Here is a 17,374-nt window from a genome sequence, read left to right on the forward strand (position 1 = left end):
TAGGAAACACCTCATTAACTGCTTAATTGAATGGTTTGTAACACTTCAGTCAGCCGAAATACAGTTCGGGAACTATTCTTCAACACTTCATGAACACTTGGGCAACAGGTCCTGAATATGTACTTTATGTAACACTATAGAAAGAGTTCATCACTACATTATTTTACCAGGGTCAGCTGTATCTATTTTCTGTGATTTTAGCCTCTAATAAATGTTTTAGCAGATCATTTAGTAGTATGTTAGGACATGCATACACTATTTATTTCAGATTGTAATGAAAATACCCCTTTAGAATGTTATTCATTCACTCCATCCATGAAGAGCTAATGCTTTCTAGTACTGATTTAAACATCCTTGAGAATGCACCAGTCCGCAATATTCCTAAATTTAAGTTTTGCAGTTGTTTCTATCTTCCACCAACCTTAAGGGGGCAAAAGACATCCAGTTGCTGGTCTCTCTCGCTGTATATCAGTCTCCCCACACTTTTCATTATCTTTGAACTATAACTCCCTCACTACTATTGAAAATAAGTTTGGCTCCCCAGTTAATTTTTTTAGAAGTTGATACAAGATGGCTTCTTCTGGCAGAACTTGATTAAATAGAAACAGCCGGCTTAGAAATGGATACGGGCTGTAGACATCACTACCAAAATAGTGAGTCCATGTAATATCCCAAAAATATATTGCCTGTTACTGTCTAGGCATTATGACAATGAAATAATATTTTGGAACAGGGCATGCTTGGATGAAGTCACCAAATTCTATGGTTATCCCTCATCACTATGCAAATGTAATCAAAGCTCATGACATACTCTTCATCACAAGGTTTTTCAAAAATCATTTTCAGCACTGTGAATCACTTGGTCCCCTGAAGGAGCGAAATAAAAACAACAGACTCTAGTCATAAGTTTATTCACAAATAAAATTTAGTCATGAAATATCACATGCAATACTAATTTTATTTTTACCAGAACTACTAGTTTTCCATCACCAAGTTCCACTATTTGAATCAATGATTACGATTATGTAATGGGAAGAGATTGTATATTTTACTAACTATACATTATTATCCAATTTAAGAAGCCCATCATTAACAACAATTATGATGGAGTAATGAACAAATTTTTAGATATACATAGATATATCACGAACTCACATTTACAGAAAAAGTACACACAATACTTCTCAGTAGCAAGAAAATTCTGCCTTAGTCATGACTTAAGCACAATAATTTTAGAGGACCAAACAAGGTTAGACTATTTTTGTACCACCATAAAAACTGTGCTGTAAATAGCAAATAATTTGAAGTCACAATATGGACATTGTCCATTTTTACGCTGTGATTTTTCATGACCATGATCATATTTGGACCCCAAAACTTTAATTTTGGAATTTTGCTAAAAGATATACTGTAACTACATGAAGACCTGCAAACAATATTACCAAGCTGCACATAGCTTTTAAGCAACAAAAGAGAAACTTTTGACCTAATACATAAATCAATGATTCACAAGTGATGAGGATAAATCACCTTCAGTGGCTCACAATCAATAAATTTGTTCAACTTGTCACATAAACACTCTGAAGTACAAGCAAGAGAATCACATCAAGCAACTGATGTGAAATTCACTTCTCCATTCAATCAAGAAAAACTTCTACCAGCACATGTAATTACATAACCTATGCATCACTATTTCCATTATTTGCTACCGCTGACTTGAGCTGATTGTATCCAACAGAAAAGTTTTTCATTCAGAGGACTGAAGAAGACAGCTTTCATTAATAATGTGACTTTAGTACTAACCATCCCTTAACAGAATAGTAGACATGCAACCGTAAATCATTAATTTCAATGAGCCAGAGGACTCTTTTATCAAATTCTTTTGCCAACCACAACACTATGAAGAAGGTTTTGCCTCAAACACGAATCACAAGAATGAATTTTCCACAAGAAATGACACACAGCCTCTTCAATCAAAATATCAACTTGAATCAGTTAAGATTACAAGCATTTACAATGAGCATGTAATTGAGACATCGTATGGCCTGAATTGGGTCTGATTGGAATGTAGCCCATTCAGTTCCCCATACAAACGTGAGCATTCCTAAAATTGGCACACAAGAAATGGAAGGATTCATGTCTCTACTCTACAATTTTGATGGCAATTTTTGGTGTTAAATTACTACATATCACATAGATACAACAACTCAAAATGAGGTTGATATGAGCAATACTGAAATGTTTATTGCTTTGAAATTACTGAAACTGACGTTACTAAACTGGAATCACCATAAGGAGTGAATACGTTTCTGAGAGAAGTTCAACACTTGCAAACAATTCCATGGCTTTCCCCACAAAAAAATTATAAAAGTGAGCCTCAACACTAAAAATAATTTACTAACAATGAAACATCAGAAAGACAGTTGTTTGAATAAATTAACAGAAAACAAAGCAAGAGTCTATTTCCACCATGATCAAAATTAGTGACCCAACTCTTAAACACTTATGGTGAAGAATAAACTAGAATTTTTTTAGTAAATACCTTGGTTCATTTCTTATACTCATATAAGTTATATTACAGATTAACATAAATAATAAAAAAATTCTCGCATGAAAAAGTCTCGAATGAACTAGAACTCGTCAAATACTTTTAGTAACAAATTAAGCCTGAAGGTCCACCATCGATTAAGGCTAAAAAATGCTGAACTAAAAACATGGCTTCACAATCACAGCAATTCAAAAGGATAATTGCTAGAAAAAAAATTAATCAATAAAATATCACTCTCAAAAATAAAAGGACAAATAGAAGGTTTTGCATTAAAAGTAGAGAAAATAAACAATTTTTTGAACATATGTACTATAATGCAAGACCCTTAATCAATAAAAATAATACCACTGTTTGTGCAGATGACAATTAAACTTATTAACTTCTGAGAGCATGATTCACTGAAACTAAATCACATCGACCTCTTTTCCATTCGTAAAATCACTTCCAATTTAACGATGGGCCAATAACTATCATTGCAATTAAGTCAGAAGACTAATGAGTGTAAGCACAGTATGTACTTCAGTAAGTATAACAGAAACACCAATACCCTCATTAAAAATATTCCAACAGCATAAAGTTACAGAAAAGGTAAGATTTAATTATTAGATAAGATTTTTAAGGCCAGGAAAATGAATGGGTCATTCACGACTGAGCAAATTGGAGTTTTGGGCAACTAATTCTGCATGAAAGCTATATTGGAATCCAGTAGAGCAATATAACTTATGTAACAGGACTAAAAATTGAGCCTTATCCTTGGTTGGAAATTCAAACCAACATTATTTCAGTCTGCAATCTACCTGGTTTTTCCATCTGCCATGTTATACCACAGAGAAATGCATTCATAAAACAACATGCAAGTTGTATCACTCTCTCGCAAGAATTATTTAAAAATAAGTCTAGTCATAGCCAACAAAATCCGTATACACTGTAGCAGTAATTAGAATTTGAGGAAAAATCACAGTATATTTTTTAATTGGGGGGTCCAATTTAAAAAGATAATCCAAATAAAATCATGTTTTCAAGTTTTAAGTGAGAAAATATACCATTGCTAAATATGAGTAACTTTTTTAACAAATGCAACTCCACAATTAAACTCCAAAAATTCTGGTATAATCACCCCCTCACAATACCTGTTGCCACAGAAACCCAATGACGCAGTATTTTGGAACATCTGGTTTATCTTGAAGATTATTTGTGTCCGAAATGAGACATTTTTATATATTTGAGCACAACACCATATTGTAAAATAAATTTTAAAGCTGAACTTTTTGAAAGCTCCATAAATCATGGGCACACCCGCCAAGAAATTCATTAACAAACCCTTTCCATTTATGGCCAAGTTTGACCAAGCGAATTGTGTTTGAATTTTTATTAATTGATTTCAGTACGGATAATCCCAAACATGTAATACTTTTTACTAGACAAGTCCTTTATCACATATGAGAAATAATTTTGAACACTTCAGACACACTCACCAAATTAGAGTCAAAAACTGTATAAATGGGACAGGTATCCGGTGTACGGAAATGAACACAATGAAATAGGTTAGAAATCTTTGGAATATAAAGATAGCACTAACAAAACAATATGTACCCATATGGAAGCAAAAATAGGCATGCTTTATAAAAAGTAATATCCTATAGCAGCATCGTGTTAGGATACAATAGCGTTCACATGAGCTTTAGCCGTTTCGTGACAAGCCTTGCATTGACAACAGTCACAACCTTCAGCTTGTACTAACCAAGCAGTTCTATCACTTTCAGGGTGATATGAATCAATAGTTAACACATAGTCCCCAATCATCATTAGTAAACATACAAGCACCCTAAAGCTTCTTTAACATCTATTGAAGACTTGCCTAGGTAGTTACGACTCAAAAGCTTTGAGCAATGCATTCACTCCGGTTTGATGAGCAGAATTAAAACTGCAGGAGTGCAATGCCATAAGTTGACAAAATTTCTAGACAAAAAAATCCTCTACCACACAGAAGATAACACAGCAACCTCATTATGCCCCCATGACCCATCTGCTTTTGAGTTAACCCAACTCATTAAATGGGTCACACAACCAATGAAAGATGTAGTATATATCAATGGCAAATACAGAAAAACATGGCCTCTGTTTCTTCATACATTAATAAGTATCTTATACAAGGCACACACTGGCTGTGTTCTCTAGGAAGACAACTTTCTGCTCACATTTTTTTACATGGGTAAATTAAAGAAATTTCCCAAGTAGCTTTTTTTTACATCATACATCACCGCATATACTGCAGGAGGAATGGTAAATACCGGGAGTAAATCAGGGTGGCATAAATGTAACTTCCAAAATACACCTTCCTTGCAAGACAAACTTCATCATCTAACCACTAAAATACTCACAACAGTGGTATAGAAAAATGAAGATTTAATAATTTAATACTTTAAACAGCCACATGCGACACAAACTCAAACACACATTCAGTTTGGACAGCTATTTTATGTATTTATCATCCCTTCCAATGCACAGATCATGGCGATTAATGTGGCAACCGCATTTGGAAAAGTTTTGCTTTTACTGCTCTGCCCATACACAAACAAGTTCTATCAGCTGGGTCCCAGACATGGCAATACAACATATGTACTGTTACAAGGTGGATTGAGAGAGATGTACTTAGGACCCATTTCTAACTCAAAATAAGAAGTTAGATCCAATCATGGGGGAAATTTGAAAACAATGTCCTTCATTGAAGGTGCTGCAGCAATGGCATTACATACGCTTGCATGGAATGAGCAATGACCCTCTCCCCAAGTCAATAAAGATATATTAAGAGAAGTTCCAAAAAATCTATCACCAAATTGGTGAATCAAAACTAAAAAAATGGTGGCAATTCATAACATTAAACAATACTGACCCATAATAGAGAAAGTAAGCAATACTAGAAGGAAAAATTACTCTTGAGTAGCACATTTTTCAAAAATATGGTGGGAATATAATGGAGTTGTGCGGAGGTAAGCGTCAAATGTACCACAGTAATGCATTCTTTAATTGCTCCACCAAATAAACAAGAGAGTGCATAATGAAAATCATTGGTAGCCCCTCCACGTGCATGCATGTTCTCACAGCAAGTAAATCTACACGATAATGATATGTAATTGTGGCAACATTAGCTTTTTGGATATATAAATAAATTTATAAAGAGAGTAAGTGTATATCATAGAAAACAATGATATAATTTTTTTCCAACAGCTTCACTGTATGGAAAACTTTTAAAAAGCTCTTGGAAGATGGTCACGTATGCAACACATCAAATTGAATCAAGTTTCTAAAACACCATAAATAGAAAGCATATTCCGTGAAAACACTTTTTCAAAAGTTAGCCCTAAAAAAATTGATCCATGAAGAAGAATTACAGTGATATGAAATATTAAAATGAAATCAGCTATGCAAACAATGGTTGAAGCAAGGCAAGTCCTTGCCTGCCAACTCAAAGGTTTTCCTATTCAAGGAATAAGTTTGTCGGGCACCCTTCGTAGTAATGTAATCCCTTATGTCATAGGCCCAATGAGGCTATTTTGGAGAGGGGGGGGGGGGAAGCGATGAAAACAAAATCACAAACAAGCCTTTTGAAATTATTTTTGAGGATAACAACACACTTCACTTAATCTTTGCTCTCCCTGGTCCAACTTCAACAATGTTTGCGTCTGGAGATTAATATGCACTTTCTCTATTAGGCCATTGTATTTTATTACATATTACATCAAGAATCTTCCGAAAAAAATGAAACCCTAACAGTCAAGTACGACTTACTTCAGTCAAAGCTTATGAAATTCTAATCCACCTTTTCATAAGGAACCATTAATTTCTCTTACAATCAATGTCTACTACAACTTTTTCAAGCCTTATTTAGTTTCCATGAACAAGAAACCCTGCTGTATGTATGGTAAATAATTCAAAAATACTCTCAAGCATCAAAAAGCAATGCTTGAATCAAATGCACCAATTCTGATGCCTATAGCTAGCATTCTTAGCCTAAATGTAATTGAAATGAAAGCACAAGGGATGCCTAATGTAGTGCAACTAACCTAGGACTCCCAGTTAACACGTAAGGTTAAGTAATAAAAATAGGAATTGACTGGATTCCATGCAAACTTTGAGCAGGTAGGCACATGCAACTATGTCTGAATTTTATCCAAGTATGCTTTGTATGAGTGATCAAAATACAATATGGGTGATGGGGAGTTCATGACTCACTTACATATAACACTAATGTAGCACTGTATGATTGCTTATGTTTGATATAGTTACAAATGATATGAATACTTTCTGATATTTTGTCAGGAATTTCCAGCAACAGCAATATCCAATAAGATAATTTAATCATTAGGCGTCATTCTTAAGAGTTATGCACTCACTTCTTGCACTCAAATGCTCATGTGCAACCAATGAGACATCAAATCACTAGATAGTATCAGAATGATCCACAAACAGAGAGATTTAGAAAGAATGCAGCTATTACTTCACAACTTTGTACAACACAGTAATCATTACTAACTTGCTTTACATTAAAAATGCACGTCATAAAAATAATTATTCCAGCTCAGATGTATAAAGCTCACAGTATTCAGTAAAACTCTGCAAAACTCCACATATCAATGAAATCAATGTGTCTTAAACTGAGAAAAAAGACAGAAATTAGGTAATGCTTTCACATTCCCCTTTACCTTTCCAGTTATTACTAAATCAGAAATACAGTGGGCTACATTAAGTAAAGAACAAACAATTAGATTAGTCAGAAACCATTGAAAAATTGAATATTACACAGTGTCCTTCCTCATTTTTTAGTCATGGAATTTCCATAAGACTACAGGATGTGAATAAACTACTTTCAATGCTTGCGCGCTGAATGACTGGTATAAAAAAGATTACGTCAAGGAGATGAAGGATAGAAAGAAAAAAGGAATGAATCAGAAAACCAAACAATTTTGATACACAGCACCCAAAGGAATAAACAAAGGAATCTCATTCATTTTAAGAACACATTCACAAGAATAAAGAATTCATTTTTCAAACCTATTAAATGAAAATACTTAACATGACCATATTATTTTTCCCCATTTCAATTCATTATTACTTTTTAAAATAATGATATCGATGAATTAAGTCAACCAAAAATTTTATGTTCCTCAAATAATTCAATGCAAAATTATTTCTAGGCATATAATATCATCACAAAAAAGAATTGAGGGTCAATGGAAGGGACTGCAGATATACACCAAGATCTAATTTGAGTAATCATGATGCCAAAATGGAGTAATCAAAATGACGGAGTTTGAAAGAAATTTTGCTCAGCTGACATGTCTTCTACATTAGAATTTTAACTGCAAACCTGTTTGAGAACAGTATCCATACTTCCCCGGTTTTTCACTGATTAACAAAATATTCTCAAAACAAGGAAGAGGTCTAAATTCAGACACCCCAATGTTGCCTCAGCAAATAGCAAAAGTGAATGGCTCATCTGATTCCTTAAAAGCTCGAATCAAAGAAAAACTAATAATATTCACACAATTACAAAAACAAGAGATTACACGGATTACAAAGTAAAATATGAGATTCCAACAGAAAACATAAGTGTTTGCTGTGTCATTACTAGCACCTACTATGTACCCTAAAATAAAGTCATCATAACAAACCACTAACGATAGCCCCTACTTGGCACACAAAAGCCGTTTTCAGAGAAAAATTTGTACTATGAAAGATATGAAACCTATCTGATCCCCTTACTTTCAAAATGTCTAAATCAGATACACGGAGATTACTATTTACACACATTAATGTCATTCGTATGTAAGTGAATAAGCTGGTATCAGTGCCATCAATTGTATGAGAACTCCTGGTGACGACACAAAAGTAATTTTATGCCTTAATGGAGGCAGATAAAATTAGCTAACACCTTGGGAAATCGCCAGACGACAGGTTAACTGTAATAAGTTATTCATTATTGTACCTGATAAAAAAGGGTAATTAAAATTATGAAACAAGGTTAAACAACGATTTTTCTCTAAATAGATACCAATAAATGAAGGCCATAGAAAGGGGTCAAGCGGTACAAACCATTCGGAAATGTTAGGGACTTACAGTCCTATACGCCCCTTCCTAATGAACCCACCCAAAATGCTTTCCCCTCCAATCACACCCCCACAAATATGGGGCTACAGCCTTGGTAGAAATGTATCTATTTTGTTTAATTGAACAGTCACTACCTCTTGAGGGTGAACTAAGTTGGTCAGAGAGGAATAGGAGGGTACTATTGGGAGAGGAAGCAAAATTATGACAGATTGATTGCGAGATAATTTTTGCTCTGATATACATACTTGCATTTCAACTGTACCCAGTTTCAAATTGTTCAATAGAGGGATTTGAGGGATAAAAATTAACACTTGTATAATGTTAGTTTTGCTGACAGCAATGAAATATACTTCTTGCATCTTTGACATTGAGCTGATTGCACATGAGACGACTGAAAAATTTAGAATGCATAACCTTAAAAAATTCCATTACCAGTTTGACTGCCCATTCAGATTCACATGCTAAACAGGATTTGTGGTTATTTTAATGCTTGAATTGGTTGCAACAATACTTGATACAAAAATTTTCTACTCACGCGTAACTACAGAAAATAATACACTAAAGGCCTGTTTACACGATACATTAACACGTAAGAGTTAATGAACGTTTGTGTCAATGATTTTTGTGGACCGGAACGGAACATGTGCGAATGCATGAACCAAATCAGAACAGGTTCTATTTTCTGTGCATGCATTCGCACAAGTTGGGTGGTAACACGGTGCATTTTGGCGTTCATATATTAAGACATTAACCCGTACGTGTTAATGTACCGTGTAAACAGGCCTTAAGAATGGAATCACTGGCCATGATAGTGCAACTCTGGAGTGCTTGGTAAAATTTTTGGATCTCTCCAAGAGAGCGCTCTCGACACAATTCAAGTGGGAAGATTTTTTTTAATCGTCTGCCATATTTTAATCCTCCCTGAGCATTGACAATGAGTGTTACGGAGCGAGAATTTCTTCAAATGAGAAAAATTGGCCATCCACTACTGAGTGCACACACACAACCAGAATGCTCAGGAGCAGCTCCACGACCGACTGGGCCAGAGACTGTGAATTATACATGGAAATCATCAATTTATTGATCAAGGAAATTATGAAGTCAATGAAAATATAAACTGTATTTTGTATAAAAGCAAAGGCAATATTTAAAGCCAAATAAGCATAACATGCCTAAGCATACATAATGCAGCAGATGTATCATGCACACAAAAAATGAAATCACAAAATATTCACAGCAAAATAAAGTTTAATTAATTACTGTGACATGAAATTTACTCAAAATCCTTAATACTGAGATCTCACATTAACCGTATAAATAAGAATGTGAGTGCTCCACTGAATAAAAAATAAATCTGAGAGGATCCCAATGAATTTTAACTATCGGTAACTTCCTTAGGGACCAAGTCATGTTAATATAACAATAAACAACATCTAACGCCTGCATGTCTTAATCAAGCAAAGACTCCTTGAACAAAAAAATGTATGCTCACTGGATAACTTTCCTTTTGAGCTCTATCTCAACATTAAGGCCAAAAGCTTTGGAAGAAAAAGAGTAATGTACCAGCAAATATGTATAAATATTTAAGGAGGCAAGATGAAAACTCATCGCCATCACACACACTTGGGAACAACAGTTTTAAGTAACCATACTAAATGCTATGGAAATGACCAATGGCCAGTGTGTTATTCATGAAATCTAGGCCATTGATTTTTAACATTAATATCACAGTACAACTGAAGCATCTTAGCTCACTAATAATGAATACATGTAGCCCCCCTTCTTTACTCACTACGATCCTAAATGCTGTTACAAAATTTATCCAACAACACAGTAAAATGAAATACCAAAACAAATGATTTTCAGGGGTAAACAAAGTTAACCAAAAGCCTCCTCAGTTCTCGGAGACAGTCGTGGTATCTGTATCTGGCAGGTCTGCCACCTTTGCCTGAAATGATACCACAAAAAAATTAGAACTTTTTTGCGGGCTTGTCCCCACAGAATGTTAATCAACACAAAAGCGATGCTACTCACTGCAGCCTGACTAGCATCAAGTCCAGGCACTGGTTCAGAGGTGGATACATGAACTAGCTCGAAATCTGCAGCGCATATGCACCGAATAAAAATGGTCACGAACCCTAACATCCAAAAGCCAGCATTCAACCACGCCGTCAACTTCAAACACAAAAAAAAACAAGAGTTCAGAAATACAATTCTGACAACTTTTCATTTAAATTTTCTTTTAACAACGTATTTAGCCCTCATGCACTTACCTCTGCAACCTTCAAACCAACTAAATCCACGGGTTTGGAGGCGAAATAGCTAAAGTCGTACTGGGAAACTTGGTCGCAATCTTCGGCATGCATGTTGCGAATGAAGTTGGAGCAAAAAGTTTCTATGCCATTTGTAAGGAAAGTGGCAGAAACAATAGAGACGATTGAATAGCCTGCATTGAAAAATAATGCAGGATAAACAATTCTCCAAGGTCGCGCAAGCCTATAAGGAAAATGTTTGGATAGGTAAATAAGCTGTACACTCAGAATATAAAGAAAAACTTAATTAATGCTAAAAGTATTGAACAAAATGTGAACTTGATGTTGTCCCACTCAATGGAGTGAAAGAAAGGGGAAAACTAATTCTGGTATTCGTCAATGAATGCAATTCATACGAAATGATTAAACATTCATATTATTTACCCTTGATGCGTGCTTCCTCCTCTTCCGCACATCATGAAGAATGTTGCCCATGATAATCCACAAAGGATAGACAGAACGGAGACACAAATGATAAAATTGCAGATAGAGCCTTTTCCCCAGTGGCTATTAGCAACATCAAACGATACCGTTGTAGTGTTAAACAATATTGACGTATTGAACGTAAGGCTGCTATATAACATACAGTTGCCATCGACATTGTCCATAAAGTATGAGAGAGTGCAACTGCAACAAATTCCACTAATGATGGACCCGAAATAAAAAAAAATTGAGAAAGCTTTCCATGCTACCGAAACATTTTCCGAATCCCTTTCGACGAGCTCATAGTAACTGGTTTTGATATTCATTTTAACAAGTCCATCCTCAAACACACGATCCAAACAAATAACACCTACGCTATTCTACATTCTCTGCAGTCAGTTTGTTTACAAAAATGACGTCATCCCGCGTCACTCCCCCAATTTCTCACCACATCCATGCAGCCAAAGCCAATACTCCGACATCGCGTATCAACGACTGACTCACTGTTATCAATAATGAAAACATCCGGCTATTTTAACCGTTTTATTACTCACACTACAGTCCTACTCAAAGGCAATGTCTAGATTAATGCAGCCGTAAGCATTTCATTCTGCAATACGGATCAAAACAATTCAACTAAATAAGGCATTATTGCAATAAAATCTAGTATTTTAAATTTTCACGACATTACTTACTCGAAAATCATCGAAAAACATGAAAATAAAGTAATTGATAACATGATAACATTCACACTCCACGCAAAAAAACACGAGATATCAAGCGGCAAGTTCGAATTTTTAGATAAGGTGTGCGCTGATTTGAATGAGAAAATTCTACTATAATATCATTTCCCATCGCATCACTTAAACGTCGAAGGCTCATACAAACCACACCAAAGGCGGAGAATCCTCTGCGTGCTTAGCAAGGAAAGTTATTAATCCCTCACCTGACCCATATCACTGAACCCATTAAAGAAATTAACGAACCAAACGCGGCGTGAACGCTACGTACGACTAAAAAAATCTACTGTGAATCACAGGAGAAGCAGTTGCTGAAGAAAATATCGCAATGGTTTTATATATTATAACACCAAGCTTATCTTTTTTGCTTCTCTTACAATCGTATGAAGTTGTTGCGATCTCAAATAAAAGTATTTCAAAGATAGAAACCAGCAATGGCCAGCTCACGCTTGAAAAACTTCGCCACAAGATTGTTTCCACTGTGACATCTTTTCCTTTCCACTCCAGAATACCAAATTTCCACAAGGAAATGGAGAAGTACACTGATCGTAAGTATTTAACAAAACTGTAATTCATTGCTGGAGTATCATGCCATACACTGACACCTTTGGCACTTTCCAGAAACCAAACGGCTTCTAAAAATGACGAATATAACTAGACACAAAAGGGGGATAGGATTTCCTTCACTAGAAGCATCACTGTTATCACTTGCATTTTTAACGTTTGCTGTGTATCTGGTGAATCTCATTCAGGTAATTTGTAATATTTGCTGATACTAAAATAATATGAAAGAAGTAAGTAATATCATGAATAAAACTATAAATTTTCATGCGATTTTATCAATTGCAGTCCATCATCAAGCTAATGCAGAGCAGGCAGTTTTAAGCCTTCTTCACAAGCAACTTTTGATTTTATCGAATGTAAAAGGAATTTTCATATGGCGGTGCAAATACACCACTTAGCAAGAACAACGTAGGAGCCAATCTACTAAATTGTATATCTCAAATTAATTTACAATGAAATACATAAATGTGTTTTAACAATAAATACTACCAATTGGTCAAAATTATTTATGTAATCAGATTCACTTACGGCAACAATATCATTCCTATCGATACACATATTTACATTTTTTATTTAACATCAAATAAATCAACTGTCACTAAGCAATGAATTAAAAGTATGAGTAAAGCATAGCCAAAGGAATGAACATTTACTATATCAAAAGATATCTAGATTATTCGAAAAATTCTCTATAGCAGAAAATATTTCAAGTAAGTTTTCAAGGATGATGACAGAAAAAAAGGTGATATAAATGTTCCACATTGCTTTGAGAGATTTTGGAATTGCATAATGGAGGAAGCCATTAAAATAAAGGTGGATAGGAGGAATTTAAATGGAGATTACGGTAACTTGAATAAACTTCCACTGTAATTTTGAAATGATAAAGAGCATCAGATCAAGGCCTCTCCTGGTCAACGATCCTCCAGCCTAACAATCGTAGTTCAGCCATTCCTACACATCCTAGCAATCACTTAAAACCAACAAAATTTTCCAACTTCCTGATAACTACTCGAAGAATAGGAAGGTATACATAACCTGAAACATCATCAGCAATATAAATACAGGTATCCCTTTCTTAGCACTAGAACATTATTTTAAAAGTGTAATTTTAAGCTAATTTTGTATCACCTCTTTTCGAGAATAGCCCACATCATCAGTGAAAAATATAAAGTATGTTCCACTACAGTTGACAGGGTATGGTGACCATTCAATTTAAATGAATAATGAATTCATGACTAGATTTAGGTAAATGATGTTTTATCTTACTTCTTTTTTTGCTTTCCAATGTTAATTGAAATGTGATATGAGACTGGTTCTGTAGTTGAGGTAAAACAGGAATATTGCTTGAACAACAAGACATCTTTGAGACTGAGTCATGTTACAGTGAAAATCGTGTTAGCAAATTTTTGTCGGGTAAGGGATGCCTGTACTTATAGGATATAGAACCCAAGAAGCTGGGATCAAATCCTTCCAGATTTAGGTACAGTTAACAAGGAGGAAGTGATAAAAGGCAAATTGTTATTTAAAGGTAAGTTCGAAGGCCTCAACCATTTTTATCTTTTCAAAATATCTAGCTCTTCCTATTATCTCAAATAAGTGAAATAGGGTGGTTTCCTATTATTTTTTTATTACCTAAATCTAAAGATTATTACTCCTGTATTTCATGTTTTTAGATTTTTAAATGATGACATCTTTTTTTTGCAATTAAATGAAAAGTGAAAATTTTCTAGCGCACGAAAATGCGACGCGTAAGTATGAATGTCGGAAAACCTCTCCGTGTGACGTATTTCTGGTTCCCGCTGCCGCCTTGTGAGGTGACCTTGAGGTGAGTTGAGCGCTGATACGACGCAGGCTGCTAACGGGTAGCTGAGTACCCTGCTGGCTGGTAGCGCTTGGCTTAAATAAGGATTATTAATACCTTATCAAATGAAGAAAACTTTCCGACCTTAGCCAGTTTTAATAAGTGATTATTAAGACATGTTGCCCTGAGCTCTGCGCCTCATGCATGCATTGGTAACCTCAGACGACGTATAACTCCTATCTTCTCGTATAGAAACTATGTCCCTGTGACGTCACGTGGAGTGGCATCGCATGGGTGCCAATCTGGCCCTTTTCAAATGAGGATAAAAATGGACCATTGCCATTCGTCTGCAGTAGCTAAATTGCATTGCAGGAAAATTTCCTAGGGAGGTGAGAGCCTTTTCTCCATTGGGAGAGGCAAAGCATGTAAAAGACCCTTGTATTCCCCTTGTAAGCGATCCTTTCTCATGGGAATAAACTATGAATGGTAAACTTCCACACAATTTTATTTAAATATCGACACGTAGTGTCATTATCAAGGTACAAATTTTGGCCTTCCTCGTTCTATATATACCGTCCAGCAAGAGAAGGGTGGGGTGGAAAGGATAGCAAGGGAGGGGGGGGAGACAGTTTGACTAAAAAGGTGGGTTATAGGGAAGGTCATTGAAGGAGGGGGGGGACGAGGGATTACGTAAAAGCAGTGAATGGGCGAGGTAGGAAGAGAAGTCATAGCAACCAGGAAAGGAGCGGGTGTTGGTGAAGGTCAGAAATTAAAAACATCTATGTATTCACAGAGCGGGAAGGAATGTTCATGGGTTAAAAGAGGCGACTGGGTAGAGTACACCTCATCGTTACAAAGATTATGCGGGCTGTTAACAAACTACCATCCACAGTTTATTCCCATGGACAGTGTCGCAGCAAGGGGGGGATTTTGGGGGTTAAACTTCCCCCACCCAGAGCTCAGAGAAATGCTTAATCCATTTTACTTAATTGGATTGGATATTACTAATATAACAGTGTAAGGATAAAAAAAAAATATCCCTCAGAAAGCCGTAAAACTCACCATTTTCAACAGTTTATCTAAAAATTCCGCAATTTATTAATCTCGCACCTACCGCTTATCCTGGTGGGTATTCCATTCCCTCACCGACCCGGTATTGGTTGCACCTAAACTCCCCCAGCCGTAATTCCTGGCTGCGCCCCTGCTCATGGAGATCCATTTGGAAGTTTATCATTCATAGTTTATTCTCATGGATATCAAACTTTTCCACAAGGTATCACCAGTCACTGTTAATTATGTTATTTTCTCATGGATCCTAAGGGGCGATCCAGCCCACAAAGGGGTGGATTAGAAGAATACCAGACAATATAATGAAATTAATTCATAGGCTGAAATTCATAAAACAATGATGATAGGAAGCTAGTTAATATTATAACACATGTTAGTTAAACAAAACACCAAGAAAATCAGGGGATTGACTCATATAGGTTGAAACTCTCATAACCATATAATTTCTTGCATTCATTCTCCAAGGCACACTGAGAGAATAATGGAAGGACAGGCTACATTGAGGGAACAGAATGCAACTGTCGACAAGTGAGCGAGAGATTTGTTCAAGTAAGAAGGGAGGGTTGTCTATTTTCCCATTCATGAAAGAAAGAGTTTAGGCCATAAATATAAGGACTGGGGGAGCAGGAAAGAATAGTTGGTCAAATCTTCTGTCTTCTATTTTCTTGCAGTCACCCACAAAATCCTGCATGCAAGTTTCCTGGAGCTGAAGGGTTCATTTAGACAAGCTTTACTCATTAAGTATATAAGGAAATAAGACCACAAGAATACAACAATTTTGGTGGTCCTAAAGTTTTTTTATCATATCTAAGGGAGCAAAAATGTCTTCCACTGCATCTAAGTACTATATTGACAGTATGTATAGCAATCACCAAGGTATATATTTTAACCTATGAGACTCAACTTTGAGGAACTATGCAATGTGAAAACAAAATCAGCTTTATCATTCCACATTGTTACTTTATAGTACCAAGTTCAATTCCATCATCAAGGATCAATAATAACAGCTTTAGGAAATAAGTTTGGCAATAAAAATATGCATAAAATTAGAAAACTATGCTTCAAAAATATATGCTGATGTAATAATTGTAAAATTGTCATGACAATGTTAAGAATGAATACAAATTTTATACAGGTTTATACAATGTTTATGCGATATATGCTTGCGGCCTCTACTTCATACACAAATTTAGGTTGCATTAATATATATTTTGAATACGGCAGTTGAGCAAAAATCAACTAAGTAATGGACAACTAAAAATATCTCACAGAAACGGCTGTACATATATTAGGCACTAAATAAGAGAAAGAAAAATATTTATAAATCAAATATTGTACATACCAAAGGTCGGCTTCTAAAATTTAACTTGAAGATACAGTGAAGTAATATATCTTCATTAAAGCTCGAAAATCACAGAGTTTTGGCGTTCAAGCATACGGTAAACGGTAAGTCTTAGGCCAAAAATCTAAACACATGACGGCGGATAGTTCAACTATATGGGCCGCTGGATCTACCTCTTCTTAAATGACATCAATACGTGATTATTGCGACAGAATACAAGCGGAATCAAGTGCTAAGGAAGAAGTACGTTAGTATCTCAGCCATTCTCACGAACCAATTCTACACGAAGCGCCGAAGTCTAGACCGCATTTCCATTATTTACGTATCTGATATCTTGTTTACGCCATCAAATAATTTAAGATGTAGAGCCACAGATATTAGAACTGTGAAGCATATTCAGTAAAACACTGATTATTTGCCACGAATATTTCGCGCCATTTTTAAACCACTAATGACCGCTAAGTGTTC

The 17,374-nt window shown here is 35.4% G+C and overlaps 1 protein-coding gene and 1 long non-coding RNA gene across 3 annotated transcripts; one reads left to right on the top strand and one right to left on the bottom strand.

The window, feature by feature from the left end:
- Nucleotides 1–9,712: 9,712 nt before the first annotated feature.
- LOC124168075 lies at nt 9,713–17,340 on the bottom strand. 2 transcript variants are annotated; one of them, XM_046546189.1, is made up of 4 exons: nt 16,907–17,340; nt 10,930–11,152; nt 10,691–10,831; nt 9,713–10,604 (listed from the first exon to the last, which is right to left on the bottom strand). In XM_046546189.1, exons 2-4 carry the CDS (start codon nt 11,020–11,022, stop codon nt 10,551–10,553), a joined length of 288 nt encoding a protein of 95 aa, XP_046402145.1. In that variant the 5' UTR covers nt 11,023–11,152; nt 16,907–17,340; the 3' UTR covers nt 9,713–10,550. The 2 variants fall into 2 exon arrangements, with proteins under 2 accessions (XP_046402145.1, XP_046402144.1); XM_046546188.1 differs by lacking the exon at nt 16,907–17,340 and adding an exon at nt 11,353–11,850.
- On the top strand, nt 12,027–13,194 carry LOC124168078. The gene is made up of 3 exons (XR_006866834.1): nt 12,027–12,679; nt 12,753–12,883; nt 12,981–13,194. It is a non-coding gene; the product is annotated as an uncharacterized LOC124168078 (long non-coding RNA).
- Nucleotides 17,341–17,374: the final 34 nt, after the last annotated feature.

The sequence above is a fragment of the Ischnura elegans genome, chromosome 11, assembly GCF_921293095.1.
Source record: "Ischnura elegans chromosome 11, ioIscEleg1.1, whole genome shotgun sequence".
NCBI lineage: Eukaryota > Metazoa > Arthropoda > Insecta > Odonata > Coenagrionidae > Ischnura > Ischnura elegans.

What these genes read in the sequence shown, in the direction of transcription:
- LOC124168075 (XM_046546188.1), bottom strand. Translation starts at nt 11,717, where the DNA reads ATGAATATCAAAACCAGTTACTATGAGCTCGTCGAAAGGGATTCGGAA. An exon ending in GGAGGAAGCACGCATCAAGG is followed by an intron (nt 11,153 to 11,352) that starts GTAAATAATATG and finishes TTTTCCTTATAG; the next exon opens with GCTTGCGCGACCTTGGAGAA. An exon ending in TTGATGCTAGTCAGGCTGCA is followed by an intron (nt 10,605 to 10,690) that starts GTGAGTAGCATC and finishes GTATCATTTCAG; the next exon opens with GCAAAGGTGGCAGACCTGCC.